Below are 27,710 nucleotides of genomic sequence, written 5' to 3'. Positions count from 1 at the left end.
AGACCACCCCAGCAGGGCGAGCCGACAACACACAAAGGGGCCGTAACCCACTGTCTACCCTAATTACAGGCTTCCCAGGTGGTTCAATGGTTAAGAACCTGCCCGCCAGTGCAGGAGATGGGGGTTCGATCCTTGGGTTGGGAAGATCGCTTGGAGGAGGAAATGGCAACCCACTCCAGTGTTCTTGCCTAGGAAATCCATGGACAGCTGGAGGGTTACAGTCCATGGAGCCTCAGAAGTCATACACGACTGAGTGACTGAGCCCACACACTGCCCCAATTCCTTGCATCCTTTGGTTTGTTCCTAAAACGATCTCACAAAGGAGCACAGAGATGCCTGCCAGCCATCAGACCATGCTGGGCTGCTCAGCTGGAAGGACAGCTGGGGCCAAAAAACTCAGTTTCCCAGCTCTGAGGGATTTCTTAGAGACAATAGCAGGGAGCCCCTAAACCAGGATCAATCATGCAAGACACTTTATGTGTTATTTCACTGAATCCTCATAACACTGGTTGTTGTTCAGTCACTCAGTCTCAAACAACTCTTTGCAACCCCATGGACTGCAGTGCGCCAGGCTTCCTTGTCCTTCACCATCTCCTGGAACTTGCTCAAACTCATTGAGTCAGTGATGCCCTCCAGCCATCTCATCCTGTCATCCCCTTCTCCTCCTGCCTTCAATCTTTCCCAGCATCAGGGTCTTTTCCAATGAGTCAGTTCTTCACATCAGGTGGCCAAAGTATTGGAATTTCAGCCTCAGCATCAGTCCTTCCAATGAATATTCAGGATTTCCTTTAGGATGGACTGGTTTGATCTCATTGCAGTCCTAGGGACTCTCAAGAGTCTTCTCCAACATCACAGTTCAAAAGCATCAATTCTTCTGCGTTCAGCCTTCTTTAAGGTCCAACTTTCACATCCACATACATCCATACATGACACAGCATCCATACGTGACACATACATGACCACTGGAAAAACCATGGCTTTGACTATACGGACCTTCGTTGGCAAAATAATGTCTCTGCTTTTTAATAGGCTGTTTAGGTTGGTCATAGCATTTCTTCCAAGGAGCAAGTGTCTTTTAATCCCATGCCTGCAGTCAAGTGATCGTTATTACCCCCAATTTAATGTTTTTTTAAAATGAGGTTTAAATAATTTTCCCAGATCACAGCTCATAAATGATCAACTGATATTTGAACTCAGGTTTGCCTGGTTCCAAAACTTTTGTTCTTTGCTCTACGCTGTGTTTTACAGTTTATCTGTACACATCTGCTCTTCCGTTGGTATGATCTTTATGGCCAGTGCCTCTCCTCATCCCTCTTGACATCTTGCTGTGTCTAACACAGTGCTCAGGCATGCTGTTGGCACTGAACAAGCATTTGTTGTTTTGGATTTGATGCCAGAGGGCTCCAAGCCCCTGGGCAGGGGCAGATGAGGCATAATGCCTAGAATCATTGCAAAAAATTCCCAGAGTTTATAACTTTTCTCCAAAAGTGCAGAGAACAAGAGATAGTGGCTCAGCTTCAATCCCAGACCACTCTCCTAGTCATCAGTTAGTGATGAGATCTACATGATAACTCAGGGCACACACAGCAGAAGATAGAACCAGAAAGCAGACGGAAAGGTAGGCTTCACAGGTGCAAATACTGAGCCATGAAGAGGGGGTTAAAAGCTGCAGAAGGAAGCAATAGCCTTACTCAAGCAAGCTTATTTGCTTAAATAAGTAAGCTCTTTTCTTAGCAAGACCTGGCTGCTGTGTTACAGTGCCTCTAAAGTTTCCTCCAATCCTGGCTTCTGGGAGAGAAATCAAAACAATTCACAAGTCTCTCTCAATACTTTCTGTATTGTTGTTGCTCAGTCGCCCAGTCATGTCTGACTCTTTGGGACCCCATGGACTGCAGCACGCCACGCCTCTCTGTCCTTCACCATCTCCTGAAGTTTGCCCAAGTTCATGTCCATTGCACCAGTGACGTCATCCAGTCATCTCATCCTCTGAGACCGTCTTCTCCTTCTGCCTTCAATCTTTCCCAGCATCAAGGACTCTTCCATTGAGTCAGCTGTTCTCATCAGATGACCAAAATACTGGAGTTTCAGTCCTTCCAATGAATATTCAGGGATGATTTCCTTTAGGATTGACTGGTTTGATCTCCTTGCTGTCCAAGGGACTCTCAGGAGTCTTCTCCAGAACCATGTGAAATGAGGGCTGGATTGTGGTACAGTTGATGGGAGGTTTTTTTGTTTTGTTTTGGTTGGTTGATTGGTTTTTGGCCACACCCTGCAGCTTGTGGGATCTTATTTCCCAGGCCAGGGATTGAACCTGGGCCCTGGGCAATGACAGCTCAAGTCTTAAACACTGGATCACCAGGGAATTCCCCAGTTGATGGGCGTTATTCTTGATTACAATCATTTAACAGAACTGGTGATATTTACTCATAACTACATGCCATAGGCTATTCCCTGGTGGCTCAGAGGTTAAAGCGTCTGCCTGGAATGCAGGAGACCTGGGTTCGATCCCTGGGTCGGGAAGATCCCCTAGAGAAGGAAATGGCAACCCACTCCAGTACTCTTGCCTGGAGAATCCCATGGAGGGAGGAGCCTGGTAGGCTACAGTCCATGGGGTCGCAAAGAGTCGGACACGACTGAGCAACTTCACTTTCACTTTCACATGCCATAGGCTAGTGGAAGCAGTTTATGTGGATGGATTAACATAAGCCTCACCACAGCACTGTAAAGTCAGAGTGTTACCACTGCCACTCTATAGACGGGGATACCAAGACTCAGGAAGCTTGAGTAACCCGCCCAAGGTCACACAGTACATGGCAAAGCCAAGATCAGTACCCTGGCAGTCTACCTCTAGCCCCTGTGACTTGGACGCTAAGCAGTAGGTGGTGCCACAAGCTGGCGTCTGGGGTGCGAGCAGTCCCAGATTCACCCATGTCTGCTGTCCTGGTCCAGGTTCCTGCTGCCTGGCGGGGTCCACAGGCCGGCACAGGCAACTGCCCTGAGCTTGGTTCCTCATCCAGATACTGATAACTGTTTTCTGGAGTCCTTCAATTATTCGAAGGATTAGATGACATTGCATATGTGAAAATTCTTTGAAAACCATGAAGCCCGACCCAGAAGCGAATGATGAAAGGTTTGCTAGTGGTCAGGACAAGCCCGGGGAGGGGTCGGCAAACTTTTGTAAGGGGCCAGGGAGTAATTATCTTTAGCTTTGCAGGCAGTCTAGTCTCTGTTGTTGCTGTGCTCAGTCGTGTCTGACTCTTGTGACCCCATGGACTGTAGCCCACCAGGCTCCTCTGTCCATGGGATTTCCCAGACAAGAAGACTGGAGTGGGTTGTCATTGCCTTCTCCAGGGGATCTTTCCAACCCACGTATTGAACCTGTGTCTCCTGCTGAGCTATAGGGGAAACCCCTGGTCTCTGAAATAACCATTCAACTCTGCCCTGGTAGCACAAAAGCATCTGTAGATAAGATATAAAGTAATGGGTGTAACTGTGTGCCAATAAAACTTTATTGACAGAAACAGGCAGTGGCTGGATTTGGCACTTCATCTAGAAGAAGGAGTCTAGGGGATATAGCTGAGACAGGTCCTCTGCCCTGTCCCATCCAGTTTTTGTAACAATTTGACTAAAGACCAAGAGAGCATATTGTCAAATTTGTAGGTGACCTTCCTGGGGGCCCACTTTTCTCATCTCAGGGATGGTTAGCCTCCATCAGAGTCAGAGAGACATAAAGTTCCCCCATCCAGTGGCATCTTGTGTGGAGCTGTAGGATGTCAAATCTCTTCCTGCTTTTTATCCTTCTGCCCTGGAGCTAAGGTGAGGCTGGAGTACTTCCAGGGGAGCCCGGACAGTGTGAGAAGTTGGGAAGCCCAAGGTGTGATGAAGGAGAAAGGTGGTCTCTCAGGAGGGGAAGGTTTAGGTTTAAGGCTGAAGGTTGGTGGGGGTCTGTGAGATGTTCCCTGCCTCACCTCACGGGACAGCAGCTTGTGCGCATGGGCTGGCGCGCCTTGGGTCCGGTCTTCCTGGGAGCCGTCCACGTGGCGGCAGGCTGTAGGGAGGGGAGCGGCTTGGGATGCTGGCCCAGAAATGACTGATGACACCCTGCTGAAAGGCAAAGCTCAGTGACAGATGTCTGACTCCGGATTCAAACTCACCCAACAGGCTCCAACACTTGGCAGAAAGCAGCGTGATGACATTGAACTGGGATCACTAACAAGATCTGTGTTTAAGTAAAGGCAACAACCAAGCCACCAAAAGCCAGCTGTACTGATGTGGGATGGAGGAGCCCTCAGGAGGCAGTGTTTCTTTTTAGAGAAATCTGGGCTTGGGGTGGGTGGGCAGAGGACCTGATTATTCGTGACTGCCCAGCCCTCCATCACTTGGAGGTGGTGTCGTGTGTTACAGTGAGTCACTGCCAAGAAGGTTCATGCAAATTTAGGCTACATCAGCATACACAGAGGGTCCAGATCAAAGGTGATCTGGGAATTCCCTGGCAGTCCAGGGGTTAGGAATCTGAGCTTCCACAAGGGGCGCGGGTTCAATCCCTGGTCAAGGAACTAAGATCCCAAATGCCATGTGGTACAGCCAAAACAAAAACAATGTTGGTCACAGCCCAGCACACCCCGTCCTGGCCAGACCACACCAGGAGTCCCGTGGTTTAAGGCTGTTTACCACTAAAACCTGTGGTATTCCCAGGTGGCATTAGTGGTAAAGAATCCACCTGCCAATGCAGGAGACACAAGAGACACTAGTTTAATCCCTGGAGAAGGAAATAACAACCCACTCCAGTATTCTTGCCTGGGAAATCCCATGGACAAAGGAGCCTGGCAGGCTACAGTCCATGGGGTCTCAAAGAGTCAGACATGACTGAACAACTGAACTGAGCATGCATGCATGTTGGGAGGATGGCCATTATATTGAGGTATTCAGTTTAGGCCACACATTAAATGAGCACCTACTATGTGTGCAGGGTATTACATTAGGCACTGGGAATGCAAAGACAAACAAGACACAGTGCCTTTCCATGAAAGAGCTTTCTTTTGGACTAAAAGGGGACACTCAAGATGATGTTAAGTCACTTCAGTCATATCTGACTCTTTGTGACCCCATGGATTGTAGCCCACCAGGCTCCTCTGTCCATGGGATTCTCCAGGCAAAAATACTGGAGTGAGTTGCCATTCCCTTCTCCAGGGGATCTTCCCAAGCCAGGGATCAAATCTGTGTCTCTTATGTCTCCTGCATTGGCAGGTGGGTTCTTTACCACTAGCACTACCTGGGAAGTCCTTGAAGGGGAGCTGCTGCTGCTGCTAAGTCGCTTCAGTTGTGTCCGACTCTGTGCGACCCTATATCTGACTCTTTGTGACCCCATGGACTATAGCCCACCAGGCTCCCCTGTCCCTGCGATTCTCCAGGCAAGAATACTGGAGTGGGTTGCAGCAGGCACATAAACTCTAACTTATAATGTGCAAGACCAGGGAATCTCACAGAGGTCTGCAAACCAGGTCTCACGAATGACTGTTGAAGGAATGGGGCTTGCTGAGCCTGGTGTTTCCAACTCAGTGAAGAATAATCATGAGGGTGAGGGAAGAGCCTCATTGTGAATTGTTCCTGCCAGAGAAATGAGAAACAGCGAGTATGGGACAGTCGAGGGTGACTAGGATTGTGGCTCCGGTCCGTAAGAGCAGGAGCTGTGGTGGGTCTGTCCATGGCTGTTCTTAAGAGCACACTGCCTCCTCCATCTGGAAGTCAGGAGGGAGGTTCCTGCCCTGGGAGGGAGGGTGTTCATGGCATCCCCCTGAGACCCCTTCCAAGGCTCAGCTCCCAAGTGGCACTGCAGAGCTGGCTCACCCGCACTGCCGGAGACATTGTTCTGTTTCTCGGCATCCTGACCCCATCATTGCCTTTGCAGGTCCAGGGCCTCTCAGGGTCTCCAGGCTTCCTACCCCAGTGAGTTTATTGAAACCGTGTGGGCTCTGAGCACATCACCTCCCACGGCACTGGGCATACCTAGTTCCCTCTGTTTATACACAAAGCCACTGGGTGCACAGGCAAAATGAAGAGGGTTCTAATCCTTTGCTATTCTGACAGCAAAATCCCTCTGCTTGTTCCAATAATGATGATGATGATAATAGTAAAACCAAAATCATATCTAATATTTATTGATCACTTTCTATGTGCCGGGCACTAAGAGTTTTCATGCATGAATTAATTTCATCTTCACAACAGTCCTAGCAGGGAGGTACCATTGTTATCCTATTTGATAGAAGAGGAAACTGAGGATTTGAAAGGTTAAATGATTTGCCTTAAGATTATAGATAACTTCAGAGACACAGCCTGGACTTAAACTCAGAAATTTTCTCTCAAAATCCATATACTGAAGTGTTCGGTCATATCCCACTCTTTGCTACCCCATGTAACCTGCCAGGTTCCTCTGTCCATGGGATATCACCGGCAAGAATACTGGAGTGGGCTGCCATATCCTCTTCCAGGGTATATCACTGACCTAGGGATCGAACCCACATCTGCATCTCTTGCCTTGCAGGTGGATTCTTTACTTTGAGGCATCTGGGAAGGGCTTATACTGAAGAGAATGTAACTCTTGTCGTAGAATGTTTGAAAGACACACAGACCAACAGAACTCTCCTTTAGCCAACTGTTTTTCAGATTTAGGTTTGTACCCCATTTGTGGGTCATAAAAAATATACGGGTTGTGACCATCTTTTGCTAAATGAACAGAATAGAATAGAAAGTCATCAGTATTCATCACACATTTAAGATTATTTCCATTATGAACATATGTGTGAACTACTTGTCGTGTAAAATGTATTTGTTAATGCAGGTAACGGTCAAAGTTTGAGAAACATTGATCTAGTCCAACCTGCTCATTTTATAAATGAGTGTACAAAGGTTCAGATGGCAAAGTGATTTTTTTCCACAATCACAGGGTGTTAGTGGAGGACATGAGGCTAAATCCAAGTTTTTCTGACTCTCAGTTTATATTATCAAGCTTAACTGACTGCAAAGAAAACAAGAAAAGGCAAGAGCAATAATACTGATAGTAGCGGTAATACTGTGTTTTGTTTGTGTGTTAATCGCTCAGTCGTTCCTGACTCTTTGCAACCCCATAGACTAACCCACCAGGCTCCTCTGTCCATGGGATTCTCCAGGCAAGAATACTGGAGTGGAGAAGGGAAGTTGCTATTCCCTTCTCCAGGGGGTCTTCCTGACCCAGGGATCGAATCTGCATCTCCTGTGTCTCCTGCATTGCAGGCAGATTCTTTACCATCTGAGCCACCAAGGGCAGTATTACTATAATAGCAATTATAGTAACTACTACTTTTATTGTGTTTTTCTTTTTATCGGAGTATAGTTGCTTTGCAATGTTGTGTTAGTTTCTGCTGCACAGCAAAGTGGATCAGCTATACGTATACAAATATCCCCTCTTTTTGGATTTCCTTCCCATTTAGGTCACCACAAAGCACTGAGTAGAGTTCCCTGAGCTATACAGTAGGTTCTCACTAGTTATTGATTTCACACATAGTATCAATAGTGTATATGTATGAGTCCCAATCTCCCAATTCATCCCACACCCTTCCCCCTACTTTTATCTTGTTTAATGTGTGCCAGGCACTTGTCTAAAAGCTTTAGATATATATTATTAACTCTCATAACAACACATTCCAATCCCAAAGAAAGGCAATGCCAAAGAATGTTCAAACTACCTCACAATTGCACTCATCTCACACGCTAGCAAAGTAATGCTCAAAATTCTCCAAGCCAGGCTTCAACAGTACATGAACTATGAACTTCTAGATGTTCAAGTTGGATTTAGAAAAGGCAGAGGAACCAGAGATTAAATTGCTACATCTGTTGAATCATAGAAAAAGCAAGAGAGTTTCAGAAAAACATCTATTTCTGCTTTGTTGACTACACCAAAGCCTTCGACTGTGTGATCACAACAATTCTTCAAGAGATGGGAATACCAGACCACCTGACCTGCCTCCTGAGAAACCTGTATGCAGGTCAAGAAACAACAGTTAGAACTGGACATGGAACAACAGACTGGTTCCAAATCAGGAAAGGAGTACGTCAAGGGTGTAGATTGTCACCCTGCTTATTTAACTTCTATGCAGAGTACATCATGCGAAATGCCAGGCTGGATGAAGCCCAAGCTGGAATCAAGATTGCTGGGAGAAATATCAATAACCTCAGACAGGCAGATAACATCACCCTCATAGCAGAAAGCAGGGAAGAACTACAGAACCTCTTGATGACAGTGAAAGAGGAGAATGAAAAAGTTGGCTTAAAAATCAACATTCAAAAAACTACGATCATGGCAACTGGTCCCATCACTTCATGGCAAACAGAGGCAGAAACAATGGAAACAGTGACAGACTTTATTTTTTAGGCTCCAAAATCACAGCAGATGGTGACTGCAGCCATGAAATTAAAAGACGCTTGCTTCTTGGAAGAAAAGCTATGACCAACCCAAACAGCATATTAAAAAGCAGAGACATTACTTTGCCAACAAAGGTCCATCTAGTCAAAACCATCTAGCTATGGTTTTTCCAGTAGTCATGTATGGATATGAGAGCTGGACTATAAAGAAAGCTGAGCACTGAAGAACTGATGCTTTTCAACTGTGGTGTTGGAGAAGACTCTTGAGAGTCCCTTGGACTGCAAGGAGATCCAACCAGTCCATCCTAAAGGAAATCAATCCTGAATATTCACTGGAAGGGCTGATGCTGAGGCTGAAACTCCAATACTTTGGCCACCTGATGTGAAGAACTGAGTCACTGGAAAAGACCCTGATGCTGGGAGAGACTGAGGGCAGGAGGAGAAGGGGACAACAGAGGGTGAGATGGTTGAATGGCATCACTGATTTGATGGAAACAAGTTTGAGCAAGCTCTGGGAGTTGGTAACAGACAGGGAAGCCTGGCATGCTGCACTCCATGGGGTCGCAAAAAGTCAGACACGACTGAGCAACTGAACTGAACAACGCAATGAGGCAGGTATAATTATTTCTCTCATTTTCAGATGAAGAAACTCAGGTAGAGAAAGTTCAGGTCCCTTGGGCAACCTAGCTGGTAACAGAGAATGGGAGATTCAAACCCAGACACGCTGGCTTCAGAGTCCACGGCATTAACCAGAATAAAGAGCTGCATGGCCCTGTCTGTCCTAATATTCTCCCTGAAGGCTGTGATGCCAGCACAGTAGACACCATGAAGTGTGTATCTGAATATAGCAAACCTATATACCTACTTCTTCCACTAGCCATGGTCTTGGACAGTAACTCCATATTTACCATGTCCTTTAGATACTTGGCTCAAACAGAAAAACCATCTTTTTTGCACAAATAAGATCCCCTCCAAGTTGCCTTGTCTCTCATTCATTCACTCATCCACATATTTAAGACAACAAGCACTTGCAGCACTGAATATAGTAGGTAAGATCATTACTTCTTCCTTTTGGCAGCGCCTCGCCACATGTGGGATCTTAGTTCCCCAACCAGGGATCAGACCTGAACCCTCTGCATTGGAAATATAGAGTATTAACCACGGGACCACCAGGGAAGTCCCCAGAATTATCTTTAAAAGACCAAACTGGTCATAACACCCTACCTTGTTCCAAAAAAGGATTAAGGCAGTTTATGAGGATACGTGAAATACTCTTAAATAACAGGAGATGAGACCAATATAAAGGAAGAACAAGTTGGAGATGCTAAATGAAGGCAAAAATGAGACTAGCAGAAAAAACACTTTCCAGAAAGTCAATACGCTGGCTGTGGGTGGACCATAAAGGTCTCCAGGTTCCCATTTTAATTGCCTACAAATTCACACATCCTACAAGGCAGTGACAGCAGCTCTCAGTTTGCATTAACTGCCTCCCTGAAAGTGATTTTAATTACTTTAAGATCCACAGCCTCCTTCAGATGAAAACAAACTCATTCCTCAGGATGAGTACTTCTCCTTCTGAGACTAAGGCAGAAAACCCCTCTCTACAGGCCCTCTTCATGGACATTATGTGACAGAACAAACACGGTCCTCAAGGGCAGCCTCACAGAGAGCACAGGATGGCAGTGCGCATGCTGTTCCTGCCAGTGTCCCAGGGAAGGTTGAGGGCATCGTGCTTAAAATTCCAAGATGCACGATGGTATCAGTCATCTGTGGTATAAAGGGGTATGGGCTCTGAGCACACTGTTCTCTGGTTGCAAAGTCAGAGACAGACTTGCTTGAAACAAAGTAATCTAAAAAGAGGTGCAACCCAAGGTTCTTTGCAGCCAAGGCATGGAAGCTGCCTAAATTTCCATTGACAGAGGACTCTATAAAGAAGACTTGGCACATATATACAATGGAATATCACTCAGCCATAAAAAAGAATGAAATTGGGCTTCCCAGGTGGCTCAGTGGTAAAAAAAAATCCACCTGCCAATGCAGGGGATATGGGTTAGATCCCTGGTCCAGGAAGATCCCACATGCCACAAAGCAACTAAGCCCTGCATCACAACTATTAACCCTGTGCTCTAGAGCCCGTGAGCCACGACTCCTGCAGCCCTCCTGCCCCAGAGCCCCTCCTGCTCTGCAGCAAGAGAAGCCACTGTACTGAGAAGCCTGGGCACCACAATTAGAGAGTAGTCACTACTCTCCATCACTAGAGAAAAGGCTGTGCAGCAATGAAGACCCAGCACAGCCAAATAAATAAATAAAACATTAAAAAAAAAAGAATGAAATAATGCCATTTACAGCATCCTGGATAAACCTAGAGACTGTCATACTGATTGAAGCAAGTCAGATAAAGAAGGAGCAATAGGATGTCCTTTATATGTACAATCTAGAAAGAAATGATACAAATGAGCTTATTTACAAAACAGAAACACTAGACTTTGAGAAGGAACTCATGGTTGCAGTGGGTTGGGTGGGAAGGATGTAAGGAAGGGATAGTTAGGGAGTTTGGGATGTACATGTACACACTGCTGTATTAAAATGGATAACCAGCAAGGTCCTATACTGTATAGCAAAGGGAACTCTGCTCAACGTTATGTGGCAGCATGGATGGGAGGGGAGTTCAAGGGAGAAAGGCTACACGTGTCTGAATGGCTGATTCCCTTTGCTGTCCACCTGAAACTATCACAACAGTGTTAGTTGGCTATTATTGTTTAGTCACTAGGGACTGTAGCCTGCTAGGTTCCTCTGTCCCCGGGATTTCCCAGGCAAGAATACTTGAGTGGGTTCCCATGGCCTTCTGCAGGGGATCTTCCCAACCCAGGGATCAAACCAACGTCTCCTGCATTGACAGGCAGATTCTTTACACTGGACCACCAAGGAAGCCCTGTTAATTGGCGATATTCCAATATAAAAAGTTAAAAAGAAAAGGAGTGCTCAGTTTAAACAGCATTTGGGTGAGCTGGTGTTTAGCTCTCTCAAGCCGACACTCCCTCAACCCTCCAGCTCTCCAGAACCAGGCTCTCCTTTGCAGAATTTGGCATGGAACATAAGATACTACATCATACTGTTCTAAGGCATGTGTGTGTTATGTTTTTAAATCCTCCCAGGGCAAAAATTACATCTTTTATTCCCCAGTTATAGACAAATGTTTGTGTTCCTCCCAAAGTCATATGTTGAAATCCTAACCCCCAAAGTGAAGGTATTACCATCAAGGAGGTAGGGCCTTCAGAGGTAATTAACTCATGAGGGTGGGGTCCTCTGGATGGGATTAGTGCCTTTATAAAAGAGACCCTGGAGAAATTCCTTGCTCTTTCCTCCACATGAGGACACAGCAAGAAGACAGCCACCTATTAACCAGAAGTGAGCTCTCATCAGACAGAATGTGCCAGCACCTTGAATTCAAACTACCTAGCCTCCAGGACGGTGTGAAATTAATGTTTTGTTTTGGTTTTTTCTTTTTTTTTTTTTTGCTACTTACTTTGGGTTTAATTTGCTCTTTTCTTCTTCTTTTTTGAATAACAGAACCACATTTATTTAAGAATGTGTTCCAATATCAAGTGGCAAAGTTCAACAATGCAAAACCGAAATTACTTTAGCACCAACCTAATAGTTTTACACATCAGAATGCATATGTTTCAGTGCTACTCTCTCAGTTCTTCTCACCTTCTCCTTCCCTGCCTATCCCCCTCAGCCTGCCATAATGCTTGTCTTTTAAACCATCTGGTCTGTGGTAGTTTGTCATGCCAGCCTGAACAGACTAAAGATGCCAGGGCTTACTCTGGTGTCCTGCACTCACTAAGCACTCATGTGCAAGTTAAGCACTTCCTGAGGCTGTTGATGGCAATAACTGCTGCTGTCCAGAAAGGATTCAGTTAAGGCAAGAGAGAAGCCCATATTTCACCAGGAGCTCTTGCTGGCACAGTTCTGCAGTCCGCATTGCTGTAATGCTCCCTCTTTCCACCAGACTAGATCCCCAGATGTCCCCCTTTCTGCTGTATCATTGTCGTGATGGGAATTCAGATTTCTCAGTGGAGGCATGACAGACAAGGGGAAGAAGACGCAGGTCCTGATGACCACCCTTTATCATCACAGTGCTCTCACAACCGTCTTGGATAAGGGCAAAGCTCCTCTAACTCCTGAACTCCATCACAGGGGACATCTTCCCTAAAGGGCTAAATGGAGGAGTTTCTGACCACATGAACGTCTAATCTCAATTCTCTTGTGCATGAACTTAAAGCCTGATAGTCTGTACTGTCTAAAACATGAACCCAGAACAGAATGGAAACATAAGAGGGGAACCACCAGTCCAGATGATAGAATGAGTTGAAGACATAGAAAGACTTAGAAGAATTTGGGAAGAATGGACTGATGCTGGTTCCTTGGGAAATGATGGAATCCCACGGGTATAGAACCCAGCAATGGTGTGGGAGAATCAGAGGAAAGCTCCCAAGAGGATGCTGGTGGGGGATGGATAGTTAGGTGGATTGGGTAGAAAGCTCAGTTGAGAACTAAATTTGGGTAATGGCTGGATTAACCTTCCGAGAGGGGATGCTGAGATGTTGTATAACCACAGGTACAGTATTTGCCTTTTATTTTGAATACTTGGATAAACCAAGAAATTGAGAGAAGCCCATGAGAATTTTTATAAGAATACTATTTTATAGGGACTTCTCTGGCAGTCCAGTAGACTTTGCCTTCCAAGGCAGGGGGTGCAGGTTCGATCCCTGGTCAGGCAGCTAAGATCCCACGTGCCTCATGGCCAAAAAATCAAAACATGAAACAGAATAACATTGTAACAAATTCAGTGAAGACTTTGAAAATGGTCCACATTGGAAAAACCTTTAAAAAAAGAGTAATAATTTATGTAATGAGGTTTTAATTTTGTAATATTGAAGTAAGAACAAGCATTTGTTCTACAATCAGATATTATCCATCAGGTATTCAGACATGGCACTTCCTGCAGTGGATGATTTTAGCATCCAGTTGTCAGATGCATAAGCTTTGTGTCAATGAGGAGGTTTTGAAGCCTAAGAGTGGTTCAAACAGAACGCCTCTTGTCTTAGTTCGCTAGGGCTGCCATAACAAAATAACACAGGCCAGTGGTTTAAACAGCCGACATTCATTTGTCACAGTTGTAGAGCCTGGGAGGTCCAAGATCAAAGTGTAGGCAGGACTTCCTTGGTGGCCCAGTGGTTAAGAATTTCACTGCCAATGCAGGGAACACCAGTTTCACCTGGCCTGGGAAGAGTCCACGTGCTACGGAGCAGCTAAGCTCCTACGCCACAACTGCTGAGCCCATGGTCTAGAGCCCACAGTCTGCGCCTGCTGAGCCTGCATGTCCTTAAAGTCCATGCTTTGCAATGCTCGGAGAAGCCACATGCCTCAGCTGGAGAAAGACCTCATGCAGCAACAAAGACCTAGGGCAGCCAAAAAAAAGCACAGGCAGATTTGGTTGTTGGTGAGGGCTCTGTTATTGGTTTCAGAGGGCCCTGTCTCCCTCTCCCCACTTAGCAGAGATCTCTGTCTTTCTCTTTCTGTGTCTCTCTCCTCTTTTCCTATATGGTCACCAATCCCATCATGAGAGCCCCATCCTCATGACCTAATTAGCTCCCTGGAGCCCCACTGTCCAAATACCGTCACACTGGGGGTTAGAGCTTCATGCATACATTTTGGAAGGGACACAATTCAGTCCATAGCCCATCCTGTGCCAGGTGACCTCTGCAGGGCACTAGAGAACACATTCTGCCCCAAAAGAGGAAGCAGCTCCAGCAGGACATCTACCAGAAGGCCAGGCTAGTTCTGGTTTACTCAGAACCATATATCTCCCATCACCTTGGTATTTAAATAGAGCACCCTGGAGGTCTTCAATCAGGACAATTGGAAGAAACTTCCTACCGAAGCTCAGGCAGAGCCCCTTTGAAGAACCGCAGGCTTATCCATCACATTCTTAAGTCTTTTCTCCAAGGGAGAGGCAGCTGGGGACGGTAGTCCTTTATTGGCGGTTGTTGTTGTTTAGTTGTTGTGTCCAGCTGTTTTGTGACCCCATGGACTGTCCATGGAATTTCCCAGGCAAGAGGTTGCCATTTCCTTCTCCAGGGGATCTTCCCCACCCAGGCATTGAACATGAGTCTGCTGCTTGGCAGGCAAATTCTTTACCACTGAGTCACCTGGGAAACCCATCCAGAGGCCCACATGATTTTCCAGACAAGAACCTGGGGAGGTGACAGTGGCCAGGCTACAGAGCCAAGAGATAAAGCCCAACACTCTGCTTTATCAGATTGGTTCCAATCCACCCCTAAATCTTCATCCCCAGAGGCACTGTGGTACTCATGAACTTCAGGTTCAAAGGTAATCGTGATGATCAAAATCCTCCCCAGGTTTTCACACGGAATAACTAAGGAAGCAAGGCAACTTTTCCATGAGATTAGGAAACCATGTGCCACCTTCCCTTCTGAAACTTCCAGAATGGTCATCGTAAATCCCATTCAACTTCCAAGCCAGGAGAAAAAAAACAACTCTCTGTGTCGAGCTGGGTAGCCCTTCTGGTTAGAAACCCTCCTCTGTTTTGAATGGGAATTTGTCTCGTTACAAAATCCAGCCATTCACTTAGTTCTACCCTCTGAGACCACACAGAACTCTGCCCACCCTTTCCCACCTGGCAGCCTGTCAGACACCAGAAGGGAATCTTCGTTCCCCAGCAACCCTTCTCTGCCCAAGAGATGATGCCCTTCCAGGCTTCCCAGGCCTTCCAGGGATCTGCCCCAGGGTCCCCACCAGCCTGGCTCTCACCTCTAGACCCTCTTCCATCACCTAAAATTTCTCACTCAGCTGAGTAGTTGTAACACCATAGCTCAGCTTTCCTGCTGCGCTGAAACACTTTCCAAAAATTCTGGAAACCTGTTATGGTCATGGCTGCCAAGCCCACAAAACCCAAATCCCAATCTCTCACTGAGCAGCCCAAGAACATGTGCAAAAAAAAAAAAAGAAAGAAAACCCTTTGGCTGGACATCATCTCTTGGTCCCTGGGATGAATCATAAGTTTCTTTCATTGTTGCTCTTGGCTGCTCCCCCCAGGTCAAAGTTGATGGTTGATGAGACAGATACCACCCCTAGTGATACCCTCTGGTCCGAGTGTGGAAATCACAGGGCAAAGGCAGCACTGAATATCCCAGCACAGGGTCCAAGTGATTAGACTCATTGACAGAAGGTGACACAAGACCAGGACTCGCTCCTGAGGGGTCATCTGCAAGAGTTTAGCCTCCCTTTTCCTGCGTTTCCCTCCCAGAGTTAAGGGCAGGAATTAAGATTTAAGTCAAGGACTCCACTCAGCACTCCAAGTCAGCTCTGTGTTGCAGGACACTTTCTTTGACTAACCCCTCACACGCTCCCCACCAGGATCTCCATGCAGCACCCTCACTTCCTCTGTCTGCATCTCCACTGGATCACCACAGCACTTGTGTGTCAACTTCACAGGCACCATCACAGTCCCTGATGCATTCTGCCATGAGACAGGACTCTGCCTCTGTGCTCCTGCCTTGTCCCCTAGACTGGGACCTCCTGGAGGGGAGCTCCTGGGTCTTATTTATCAGTATCTCCGATCCTAGCATGGAATCTGACACAAAGGAGGCACTCATGTAAGATGAATGATGCTGAAATGAGCTGATGCCTTGGCCTCACTTTGTCAAGCCTTTCGTATCTCCATAGAGATAGGTGGGAATTGAGCATCCCTCCCTCTGGGTGGGAGTCAGGAGAGACCACCATGGCCTCCGTGCCTGTGTTCCACCATCTCCATCACAGTGGGATGACCTGTGTGTGAGCTGGGCTGCTCAAAGTATGGGATCCTCCACCTGATCCCTTCCTGAGTCCATTAGCTCTGCTTCTTCCTGGTTAGAGAACGTGGTCCAAAATCCAGACCATCACCAGCCTATTCTATAAGCAGAAACTGGGGAGAAGAGCCCAGCTGACGTGGGGCAAATTCATCCCACCCCCAGGAATCACAGAGGGGCAGCAGGTTGACCACAACCCTGATTAACCTCAGCAATGAAGTGTCTTGTAACTATTTCCATCATATCCCAGGACAGGGGAACCAGTCTGCTCAGTACAAACCACAGCACAGAGCTCTGGGGAGGCCCAGTGTAACGCACAGTGTCAACACGATGAGTCAGGACAAGGCAGAAGCCTCTTAAGAGTGGCTAGGTCTCTGCTCCAGGACTTGGAAATTTCCCACCCTCACATAGCCCCTGCCAACTCATCCAACATGACATGAGCAGTGCTGTTCAGGATCATGCCTGGTCAGAAAGACCAGCCAGCTTCCCCCTTTGTGCTTTCCATGGTAACAAGGGTGGTGTTTGGACTCCTGACTGTGGGAATGAACAGCAGAGGCTCCCCCTCCCCATTTCCCATCCACTCTCACCTCCTGCTCACTTAAAGGCCAGGGTGGCAAAGGATGCTCTTACCTGCTAAGATGAAGATGCCCACGAGAATCAGGAAGACCAGCAGGTAGAGCCCGAGGACTGCATGCTTCAGGGCCGACAGGGAGCCCAGCTGGGTACAGCAGCCACCTGCTCGTCCTTTGTGGCATGGACCTAACAATAAGGGTGGGAAGAAGAGGGGAAAAGACATTTGAAAATTCCCAAAGCCACTTTGCTCTTTTGGTCTCATCTCTCCCTGATGTACGTGGATATTCATGTGGCAGTGCTCCCCACCCCGCTACCCACCACCACACACACCCTCTGCACATCTGTAATGCAGGTGGAATGGTAGGGAGCGTCTCAGAACTGTGAGAAGCTTTTCAGCTTCTCTCTCTCCTCCTAACCTCTGCTCATGAATGAGCCAGAAGGCATCCCAACAGCTCACATGGCCACACAAACCCACCCTCCTGGAGCCAGTGCAAGTAGCAGAGAAAGCCAGTATAGGCTGCCCTTTACAAATGTGATTGTCCCACGTGATCAGGAGAAGATGGAGAGCATTTTAAAAAGAGGTTGCAAACTCCAGCTTCTAACAGTGGCAGGGAAGGGAGGTGGGCCAGGTGGGTCTGGGGAACCCAAGAGTGCATGCCCCATCTGGAAGCAGTTGCTATGTCGGAACGAGGGCCAGGTGTCGACGGGTCCAAAAATTTTAAGACAAGCCAGAAATGATTTAAAGAAATCTCCCTTTTTTATGTGTTGAGAACTAATTGGGGGGGGCGGGGGGGCGGAAAGACAAAGGAAAGAAAAAACCACTAGGGAGTGTAAACAAAATAAAACACATTTATACGGCAGGGCTGACCACCAGTTTACAACCTTGGGTTTAGATTTATAGGAAAACATAGTACAGAGCTTCATCCTGTGAAACTATTCAAGGCTCACCAGGTTCTGGTCAAAATGGAACAGCAAAATACCAGAGTCCTAATGGACCTTGGGACTTCCCAGGTGGCACTGGTGGCAAAGAAGACACCTGCAACTCAGGAGATGCAAAAGACACGGGTTCGATCCTGGGGTTGGGAAGATCCCCTGGAGGAGGAAATGGCACCCCACTCCGGTATTCTTGCCTGAAATATCCCATGGACAGAGGAGTCTGGCTGGCTACAGTCCATGGAGCTTCAAAGAGTCAGTCACGACTGAGTGTCTGAGCACAATGGACCCCACGGATTGTCTAGTTCAATCCCTTCAGTTAATAGATAAAGGTTGTCAAATGTAAGGGACAGACCCTGGGGTGAGGACGCCAGGTCCTGATTCCAGGTCATCTTTCCACGAGAATTCTTCTTCAAGCCTCCTTCAGACGACTGCTACAGAGGCCAGCAAGCTCACCTGTCTCCACCTACTCGGTTGACTGACAGAGGAGAGGAAGAGAGGCCATCCTGCCCTGACTCCCAGCATGGCAAATAAGAAATGATGGAGCTTTTTTTTTCATAACGTGCACGTATTATGTTCAATCCCCACCCCCTGCAAGGGATAGTATTGCCAACTAGAGAACTGTTCATTGCACAGGGAGGCAGATGTGGGAGCCAGAGAAGGTTGACAACAGATGTTGAAATAATTGGTATTCAAAAAACATTTGTAGAGATGCTGTGATAGGACTTCCTAGCGGTCCAGTGGTAAAGACTCCATGCTTCCAAGGCAGGGGACACAGGTTCAATCCCTGATCAGGGAACTAGGATCCCACATGCCATGAGGCACAGCCAAAAGATATCCAACTTTTTTAGAATTAAGAAAAAAAAGATGCTGAGATGTTTGTGATCCTTGGTACCTTGGGATTCACCAGGGAGGTGCTTCGGGGGCTCCTTATTACCTATCAGGTAGCATTGCCATAGCTCACCAGAGGTACTGTTCAGTGAGGAACATTTTCCCACTCATTTATTCTATTTTATTGAAAATACTGTTGCTAAAACAGCTAAGTAGAACTCTTACATAATATTTCCATAAAACATTGGGTACGACTTGGAACACGTTGTCGAGAAATACAAATTCAATTACCATTCTCGTCAACCCTCAAATGTTAGCAAATTTTGAAGAGTTAACCTGATTTTCCACTAAGTCTTGCGCAAAGTACATCTTTCTAATGTACCCTAAATGTTCTTTTCCAGAATGTTCTATCTCTTCCCACACAGTATGATCTATAACCTGTTTTGCTCCTAAATATGGAAGCTTCTCGTAGCATTTTGTCATTTTTGTTTGTTTCTCATGAGAACAGCTGGCTGGCCAGTTGCAATTCAGTAGAGAAAAGTTTATTTCCCTCAGGAACCTGAGTTTATTTCCCTCAGGAACATAGGCATAGCATCATGTATTGCACAACCATTTTTCAATAAAAATTTAAAGCCTTTATTGAACTTGTGGCAATATTGTTTCTGTTGTTTATGTTTTGGTTTCTTGGTCCCAAGGCATGTGGGATCTTAGCTCCGCGACCAGGGATCGAATCCACAGCCCTTGCATTGGAAGGCTCAGTCTTAACCACTGAACCGCCAGGGAAGTCCCTAAATATTAGTATCAGCGCTCCTGCTCTAAGCCCTGCTTCCTCCTGAGATGATGATGAGAAAGATTGCAGCCTAGCTATTGGGAGGGACCAGAAGATACCCAGGCTGAAACGCCATTATCCTTACGTTTATCCCAGATTCATCTTGGGCTTCTCCATTCATTGGCTTTGTTTGACCCCTTCCTATTTCTCTTGAAGGTTTAATTAAGCTTAACCATATGCTGTTAACTGTTCCAATTTCACTTGACAATTATATGTTCATTATAAAAAGAATCTATTCTCTCAAAAAGATGTTGATATAATTTTTTTTGCACATAACTTTTTTACTAAGGCACAACACTACATTATACCTTGCCTGAGCTTGCTGCTAAGTCACTTCAATCGTGTCCGACTCTGTGCGACCCCATAGACGGCAGCCCACCAGGCTCCCCCATCCCTGGGATTCTCCAGGCAAGAACACTGGAGTGGGCTGCCATTTCCTTCTCCAATGCATGAAAGTGAAAAGTGAAAGTGAAGTCGCTCAGTCGTGTCCGACTCTTAGTGACCCCATGGACTGCAGCCCACCAGGCTCCTCCGTCTGTGGGATTTTCCAGGCAAGAGGACTGAAGTGGGGTGCCATTGCCTTCTCCTGCCTGAGCTTGAGGAAGTCCATTGAGTAAGTTGAGCATTAATACAGTAAAAGATTAAGTGCAAACAACACAGAGTCATGGATTGACTAGTGAGGCTACTTCATGATTTATAAAGGGATGCGTTAGTGCTAATTGCCATTCAGTTTGAAATTTTTCAGCTTGAGAAGGAAAACAAAATAATCGGGACCTCTTTTTCCTCTAGGGATGAAAACATTTTCCTAAACCAATGAGTTACAAGGGCAAAGCTTCTTCTCTTTTACTCCCACTAATTAGAACATCATCCCTTGATTGTCAAGTCTGTGCTGACCTTCGATGTTGGCAAAATGAGGGGAGGAAAATCACAGAGTCAAGAAGACTACGGACTTGCATCTTGTTTTGTTGTTGCGTGTTTGTTTCTCGCTCACTGTAAGAGTGGGTCAAGCTTCAGTGATACAGTTCTAATTTTTTCCCATCAAAAAAAGAGTGGAGAGAATTCCCTGTTGGTCCAGTGGTTAAGACTCCACACTTAAACACTGCACGGGGCACAAGTCTGATGTCTGGTCAAGGAATTAAGATCCAGCATGGTGCATAGCCTGGTCAAAAAACTTTTTTTAATTAAAAAAACAAAAAGAGTAGCTCCCTTCTCCTCTACCCAAGGCTTCTGTCTAATAAGTGCCACTGGTGACAGGTCCCTTAGTCCACAAACACACACGACACAGAACTTCCTCTGAGAGAGCTCAGTTCTTTTAAAAAACTATTACTTTGTACATTACACAAAATCTGTTTTAAACAGAACAAGGGTTTCAAACAGAGATTTTCCACCAATGGTTAGACAAGCGGAACTCCACTGAATGATTCTGGCAAGATGGCTAGTGAATAGGATTGTAAGGGAAAGAAAGAAGACAATATAGGGTAAAGACGAGTTACTAAGTCTGCCCAAAACATGTTTATTAATTTTTTTAATGTAGTATGGCAGCAGCATGTTAGCTAAGTAAACCATCCAAATTATTTAAGTTTAGTGGAAGATTGAAAATGCTCCGAAACCATGCAATCAGTAATATATTCACTTATTTACTTTTTTAAAAAGTAAAAGAAATGAGCCATCAAGCCATGAAAAGGTACGGAGGAAACTGAAGTGCCTATTAGTAAATGTGTGCATGTGTGCAAAGTCATTTCAGTCGTGTCCGACTCTTTACAACCACATGGACTATAGCCTGCCAGGCTCCTCTGTCCATGCAATTCTCCAGGCAAGAATACTAGAGTGGGTTGCCATGCCCTCCTCCAAGGGATCTTTCCGACCCAGGGATCAACCCCCACATCTCTTATGTCTCCTGCACTGGCAGGCTGCTTCTTTGCTGATAGCACCATCTGGAAAGCCCATGTTAGTGAGTAAAAGATGCCAATCTGAAAAGGCTATTTACTGTATCACTCCAGCTGTATGACATTCTGGAAAAGGCAAAACTATGAGGACAATAATAAGATCAGTGGATGCCAAAGGCTGGGAGTGGGGAGGGATGAATAGGTAGAGCACAGAGGACTTCTAGGGCAGGAAAACCACTCTGTATGATACCATAATGATGGATGCATATCACTGCACATTTGCCTAAAACACTGCACTTTTGTGCAGAGCAGCAAGAGGGAATCCTAATGTGAACCATGGACTTTGGATGATAATGATGCCAATGTAGGTTCGTCAGTTGTGACAGGTGTACCTCCCTAGTGGGGGATGTTGATTGTAAGGGGGGCTGTGCATGTGTGGGGCAGGGGGCATGTGGGAACTCTCTGTAGTTTCCACTGAATTTTACTGTAAAACCTAAAACTGCACTAAAAATTAGTCTACTAAAAAAAAGGAAAGGTTTTGACTTATGGATCGTTGAGATAAAAGTTCTGTTGCTGTTCAGTCACTAAGTTGTGTCCAACTCTGCGATGCCATGGGCTGCAGCATGCCAGGCTTCCCTGTCCTTCGCCATCTCCCAGAAGAAGAAAAGTGAACACTGCTCAGTTGTGTCTGACTCTTTGCAATCCCATGGAGTATAGTCCATGGAATTCTCCAGGCCAGAATACTGGAGTGGGTAGCCTATCCCTTCTCCAGCAGATCTTTGCGACCCAGGAATCAAACCAGGGTCTCCTGCATTGCCGGTGGATTCTTTACCAACTGAGCTAGTTTGCTCAAATTCATGTCCGCTGAGTCAGTGATGCCATCCAACCATGTCATCCTCCATTGCTCCCTTTTCCTCCTGCCCTCAGTCTTTCCCAGCATCAGGGTCTTTTCCAATGAGTCAGTTCTTTGCATCTGACAAAACGTGGTTCACTGGAGGAGGGAATGGCAAACCACTCCAGTATTCTTGCCTTGAGAAAACCTATGAACAGTAAAAACTCTAACAGACTCTTATTAAGCATCCACTGTCCTGCTGTGGCAGCCATCTTTCAGGATGGCTCCAGAGGATCCCACCCCCTCGCACAGTCACTTTCTGCACTCTACAGGGATTGGTTTGTGTGACCAATAGAACATGGCACAAGTGCTAGCGTGTCACTTCTGAGATGAGACAAAAGACACTGCTGTTCCCTCCTTGCTTGCTCTTTATCTCTCTTGGAATATTCATTTGGGGGGAAGCCAGCCTCTGTGTCATGAATACACTACGGAGAGGCTACAAGCTAAGGAACTGAGGCCTTCAGCCAACAGCCACGTGAGTGAGTCTGGAAGTAGTTTCTCCAGCCAAGTCAGGACATCAGATGACTACACTCTGGCTGAGATCTCAACAGCAGTCTCATGAGAGACCCAGAGCCAGGACAACCCAGCTAAGTTGCTCCTAGACTACTGCCAAATAGGATTATACATATACAAATTAAATATATGGGATTATAAATATGTATATACGCATATTTCTGAGCAACATTTTGGATCTGAAAAAAAGAATCTTAGGTGTCCTTTCACCCCCATGGCTTTCTCAGAAACAGGGTGAGACAATAAATTTTTGTTGCTTTAAGCTGCTAAGGTTTGGGGTAATTTGTTCCGCAGCAGTAGATAACTAATACACTATGATAGGCAGTGGGAAACACAAAGACAGCAAGCCGCTTGAGGGAAAGATTTTTGTCAGCATCATTTATGTCCAACTTTTCAGTTCCTAAACCAGTGCCGGCATATAGTAGGCATTCAGAAAACGTGTTGAATGAGAGACGAAGATAAAATCACTGCCTTTCAGATGCTCACATCTGAGGGGAAGATGTATAAACAGATAACTATTACAGAGGTGAAATTAAGTAGTATAGTGGGGTGATAAGGCACAAGCCAAGTGTGGTACTGCAGAGGCCATGATTCTTCGTGTCAGCAGCTCATCCCAGGGTCTGCCTGGAGGAGGCAGTAACTCAAGGCTTTGAAGCCCAGGCCTTCATAGATGGGCTGAAATTTACTCTTTTTCTCTAGCTTGATCATCTTATTTGTAAATTTGAAAACTATAACTTGAAGATGTAGGTTTATAGCAGACAAGAATAGGGGCTCCCCAGGTGGCTCAGTGGCAAAGAATCTACCTGCCAAGGCAGGTGACACAGGAGAAGAGGGTTCGATCCCTGGGTCAGAAGATCCCCTGGAGCAGGAAATGACAACCCACTCCTGGAGAGTGGGTTGCCTGGAGAATCCCATGGACAGTGGAGCCTTCTGGGCTATGGTCCATGGAGTCACAGAGAGTTGGACATGACTGAGCAATTGAACATATGACTTTAAAAAGAAAACTTTCTTCCTCCATATGAGAACAGTTCTGAGGAACGTACCAGACAAAGCTGTTAGTTATTAAACATAGTTGTTTGGTTACACACAAAACCAGATCTAGAGAGAGAAGAGTGCCACCAAAACAAAGCAAAAGCTCTTCCAAGGTCTAAGAGAATCAAGGGAAAGGTTTTCCACCTCTTGATGGCCTCCAGAAAGGAGGGTGTCATCTCAGGAGATCAAGAAGCCAAGATAAGGAGGCTCAAGAGCCTTAAAGAAGACCGTGGCTTCAAAAGAGCAAAGAGCAACTCAAAAATAAGTACCAAGTGATGTGCAGAATGGATTCTGCATGGCAGGCTGGGAGATGTTGTTTATCTCAGTGGGGAGTCATGCTTCCTGATGAATGGCTGGAAGTAGTCAGTGGATGGTTTCTCAGACTCTGCACATTGCATCCACATGAAGCCTGCACAATTTTGCCAGAGCTGAGTATTCCTGGGATTATTTTCTTTTTCTACTGTGCGTGTGTGTTAGTCACTCAGTCGCGTCTGACTCTTTGCGACCCCATGCACTGTAGCCCGCCAGGCTCCTCTGTCCATGGGGTTTCCCAGGCAAGAGTACTGGAGTGGGTTGCATTCCCTTCTTCAGGGGATCTTCCCAACACAGGGATCAAACTTGGGTCTCCCGAATTACAGGCAGATTCTTTACCATCTGAGGCACCAGGGAAGCCCCATTTTTAAACATTTATGTATTGGCTATTGTGAGTCTCTGTTGCCGCACGAGGGCCTTCTCTAGTTGCAGCGGATGGGAGCTACTCTGTTGGGTGTGCGGGGTTCTCACTGCAGTGGCCTTTCTTGTTTTGGAGCACAGGCTCTAGACGCACTAGTGTCAGGAGCTGTGACTCGTGGGCTTAGCCGCTCTGGGGCATGTGGGATCTTTCTGATCAGGGGTCGAACCAGTGACCTTTGCATCGCAAGATGGATTCTTAACCACTGGACCACCAGGGAAGCCCTCACTCCACTTTTTTTAAACTGAAATTTATGTAAGAAGGGAATTTTCTATCATCTTCATAAGCAGAAAAATTAGTGTCTTCTTATTATACTATTACTAATGGAGAAATATCAATAACCTCAGATATGCAGATGACACCACCCTTATGGCAGAAAGTGAAGAAGAACTAAAGAGCCTCTTGATGAAAGTGAAACAGGAGAGTGAAAAAGTTGGCTTAAAGCTCAACATTCAGAAAACGAAGATCATGGCATCTGGTTCCATCACTTCATGGTGAATAGATGGGGAAACAGTGGAAACAGTGTCAGATTTTATTTTTCTGGGCTCCAAAATCACTGCAGATGGTGACTGCAGCCATGAAATTAAAAGACGCTTACTCCTTGGAAGGAAAGTTATGACCAACCTAGACAGCATATTCAAAAGCAGAGACATTACTTTGCCAACAAAGGTCCGTCTAGTCAAGGCTATGGTTTTTCCATTGGGCATGTATGGATGTGAGAGTTGGACTGTGAAGAAGGCTGAGCGCCGAAGAATTGATGCTTTTGAACTGTGGTGCTGGAGAAGACTCTTGAGAGTCTCTTGGACTGCAAGGAGATCCAACCAGTCCATCCTAAAGGAGATCAGTCCTGGGTGTTCGTTGGAAGGACTGATGCTAAAGCTGAAACTCCAATACTTTGGCCACCTGATACGAAGAGCTGACTCATTTGAAAAGACCCTGATGCTAGGAAAGATTGAGGGCAGGAGGAGAAGAGGACGACAGAGGATGAGATGGTTGGATGGCATCACCGACTTGATGGATACGGGTTTGAGTGGACTACTCTGGGAGTTGGTGATGGACAGGGAGGCCTGGCGTGCTGCAGTTCATGGAGTCGCAAAGAGTTGGATACAACTGAGTGACTGAACTGAACTGAATGGACTAATAATGGAATAAGTAAATGATATTTATTCCATTAAAATAAATATCTAATTATTAAAACAGCAAATTCACACCCATAGATCACTTTGAATACTTCTGTCTTGCATATAGTCACATTCTGAGAATCACTGATGTTAGTAAAAGTAATTAAATCACAGTTCAGTGAAAGTTGCAGGGGAAAAAATGTTGATGCACTTCACAGAAGAATTCTCTTATTGAGAAGCAAAACAAAACTTTTTGTATGTTCATGATAGTAATCCAGAAGGTAGAATGTTGAAGAGAAAGTGCCACTGAAATAACCATGTCAGAACCTTGCCCTTATCTTTGGTACTAATCTCATTATTCACAATTGTTGATTTCCATCTCTGTCTTCCAAAGGTCTCCTGAGACTCACACATCTCCCTATCCATCAACCAGCACACAAGAGAACCATCGCAATAAGTTTCTTTACAAGAACAAAGACATGTGTAATCCATCCATTTTTGGTGCAAAGACTGGTTCTCAAAGTTACTGTATGGAAATAGTTGACACATTTCTGTTGGCTGCAAAACATATTTTTTGATCAAAATTTTGGTCCCCAAAAATAAAATCTTGGCTTTCCTTATTCACCCATGATTTGGAATTGCTACTTAGTGCTTATAGAGGTGAATTGTGGGAGAAATTCGTTGGAACTGAATTGACATTTAATCCTGGCTGAGTAGCATCATCAGGCATGGCTCTTCTTAGACATATAGAAGCCTGAGCTGTTCCCCTGGATGTCCTAATTCCAAGTCAATGATGAAATCACGTATCTATGGCAACAGGTACCCAGTTCTGGAGTAAGGCATTTGTCATTATCAAAACAACATGAAGACATATTTTTGGAAAATCAGTGAAGTCTCACTATTATCAGAGCTTCATTTTAAAACTTTGATTTCTATTTAACAGGACACACACAAAAGGGGGTTGCCTAAAACTATTTATTATTCCCTGAGGTTAAAATTGTGAAGCATTCCTTTTAATCATGGGAATAAGAGGCACACTAAAGAGCTTTTGCTAAAATACTGCCTGCTGAGGGCAGGGAGGTGATTAGGAGCAAAGATTAAAGAACAGAAAAGGAAAATTTATCTGAAAACTACTCAGCCCCAAACAGTTGAGCTGAGGAAGAGTCTGGAGATGGTCCCCCGATGTCAGTGGGAGCCCTGGAACCACAGGGCCTTTGTTTCCTGGAGGACGTATTGTATTAGGCAGATGAGGGTTCCTGACACTCTCAAGGATACAAACATGGGTATGGGGCTCTGAGCAGGCTGATTCAAAGCCTGCCTCTGTTTCATACTGGCTGGGAGAGCCTGAGAAAGCATTCTGAGGCAGCCCCTGCATCAATTTAGCCTTTCTTTGCAAAACTGATTTTTCAGTTTCTTTTTTTCTTGTAAGATTTTGTTTGATGTGGACCATTTTTTAAAGTCTTGATTGAATTTGTTAACAATATTGTTTCTGTTTTATGTTTTGGTTTTTTGGCCATGGGGCATGTGGGCTCTTAGTTCCCCCAATCATGGATTGAACACATGCCTCCTGCATTGGAAGGCAAAGTCTTAACCACTGGACCACAAGGGAAGTCCTTGATTTTCCAATTTCTTAACTATAACTTTAAGGCATTTGGGGAGTTATTTTGAATTTATTTGCCTCCCATTTGAAAAAGTACTCACAAATTGCATTTGACCAAAAATGGGTATTATTTGCATTACTGTATGGCAGAAACCAACATAACATTGTAAATTTTTAAAATATATATTAAAAATTAAAAAAAAAAAACAGAAAAAAGTGGGTATTAACTTCTTCCCAAAGAATCTGAGTCTAAATAATATATAAAAAAAATAAAACAGAATGAAATGATTCAACTGACACCTACTTGAGTTTCAGCAACAACAAACAGGTGGCTCAGTGGGTAAAGAACCTGCCTGCAATGCAGGAGATACAGGTTGGATCCCTGGGTCAGGAAGATCCCCTGGAGGAGGGAGCAGCAACCCACTCCAGTATTCTTGCCTGGAGAGTCCCATGGACAGAGGAGCCTGGCGGGCTACCGTCCATAGGTCGCAGAGTCAGA

At 45.6% G+C, this 27,710-nt stretch overlaps 1 protein-coding gene across 1 annotated transcript in view; it reads right to left on the bottom strand.

Annotated features, from left to right (window-relative positions):
* The window catches only part of SCARA5 (scavenger receptor class A member 5), a 134,921-nt gene that overhangs the window by 86,139 nt on the left and 21,072 nt on the right, over positions 1–27,710 (bottom strand). Inside the window, exon 3 of the mRNA XM_052644878.1 lies at positions 16,902–17,030. Within this exon, the coding sequence (XP_052500838.1) occupies positions 16,902–17,030 (129 nt within the window). The remainder of the gene's footprint in view (positions 1–16,901; positions 17,031–27,710) is intronic.

This window comes from Budorcas taxicolor, chromosome 8 (genome assembly GCF_023091745.1).
Source record: "Budorcas taxicolor isolate Tak-1 chromosome 8, Takin1.1, whole genome shotgun sequence".
In the NCBI taxonomy this organism is placed as follows: Eukaryota; Metazoa; Chordata; class Mammalia; order Artiodactyla; family Bovidae; genus Budorcas; species Budorcas taxicolor.
Note: the sequence above shows the minus strand (reverse complement) of the source record. Positions and strands in the feature narration are given on the sequence as shown.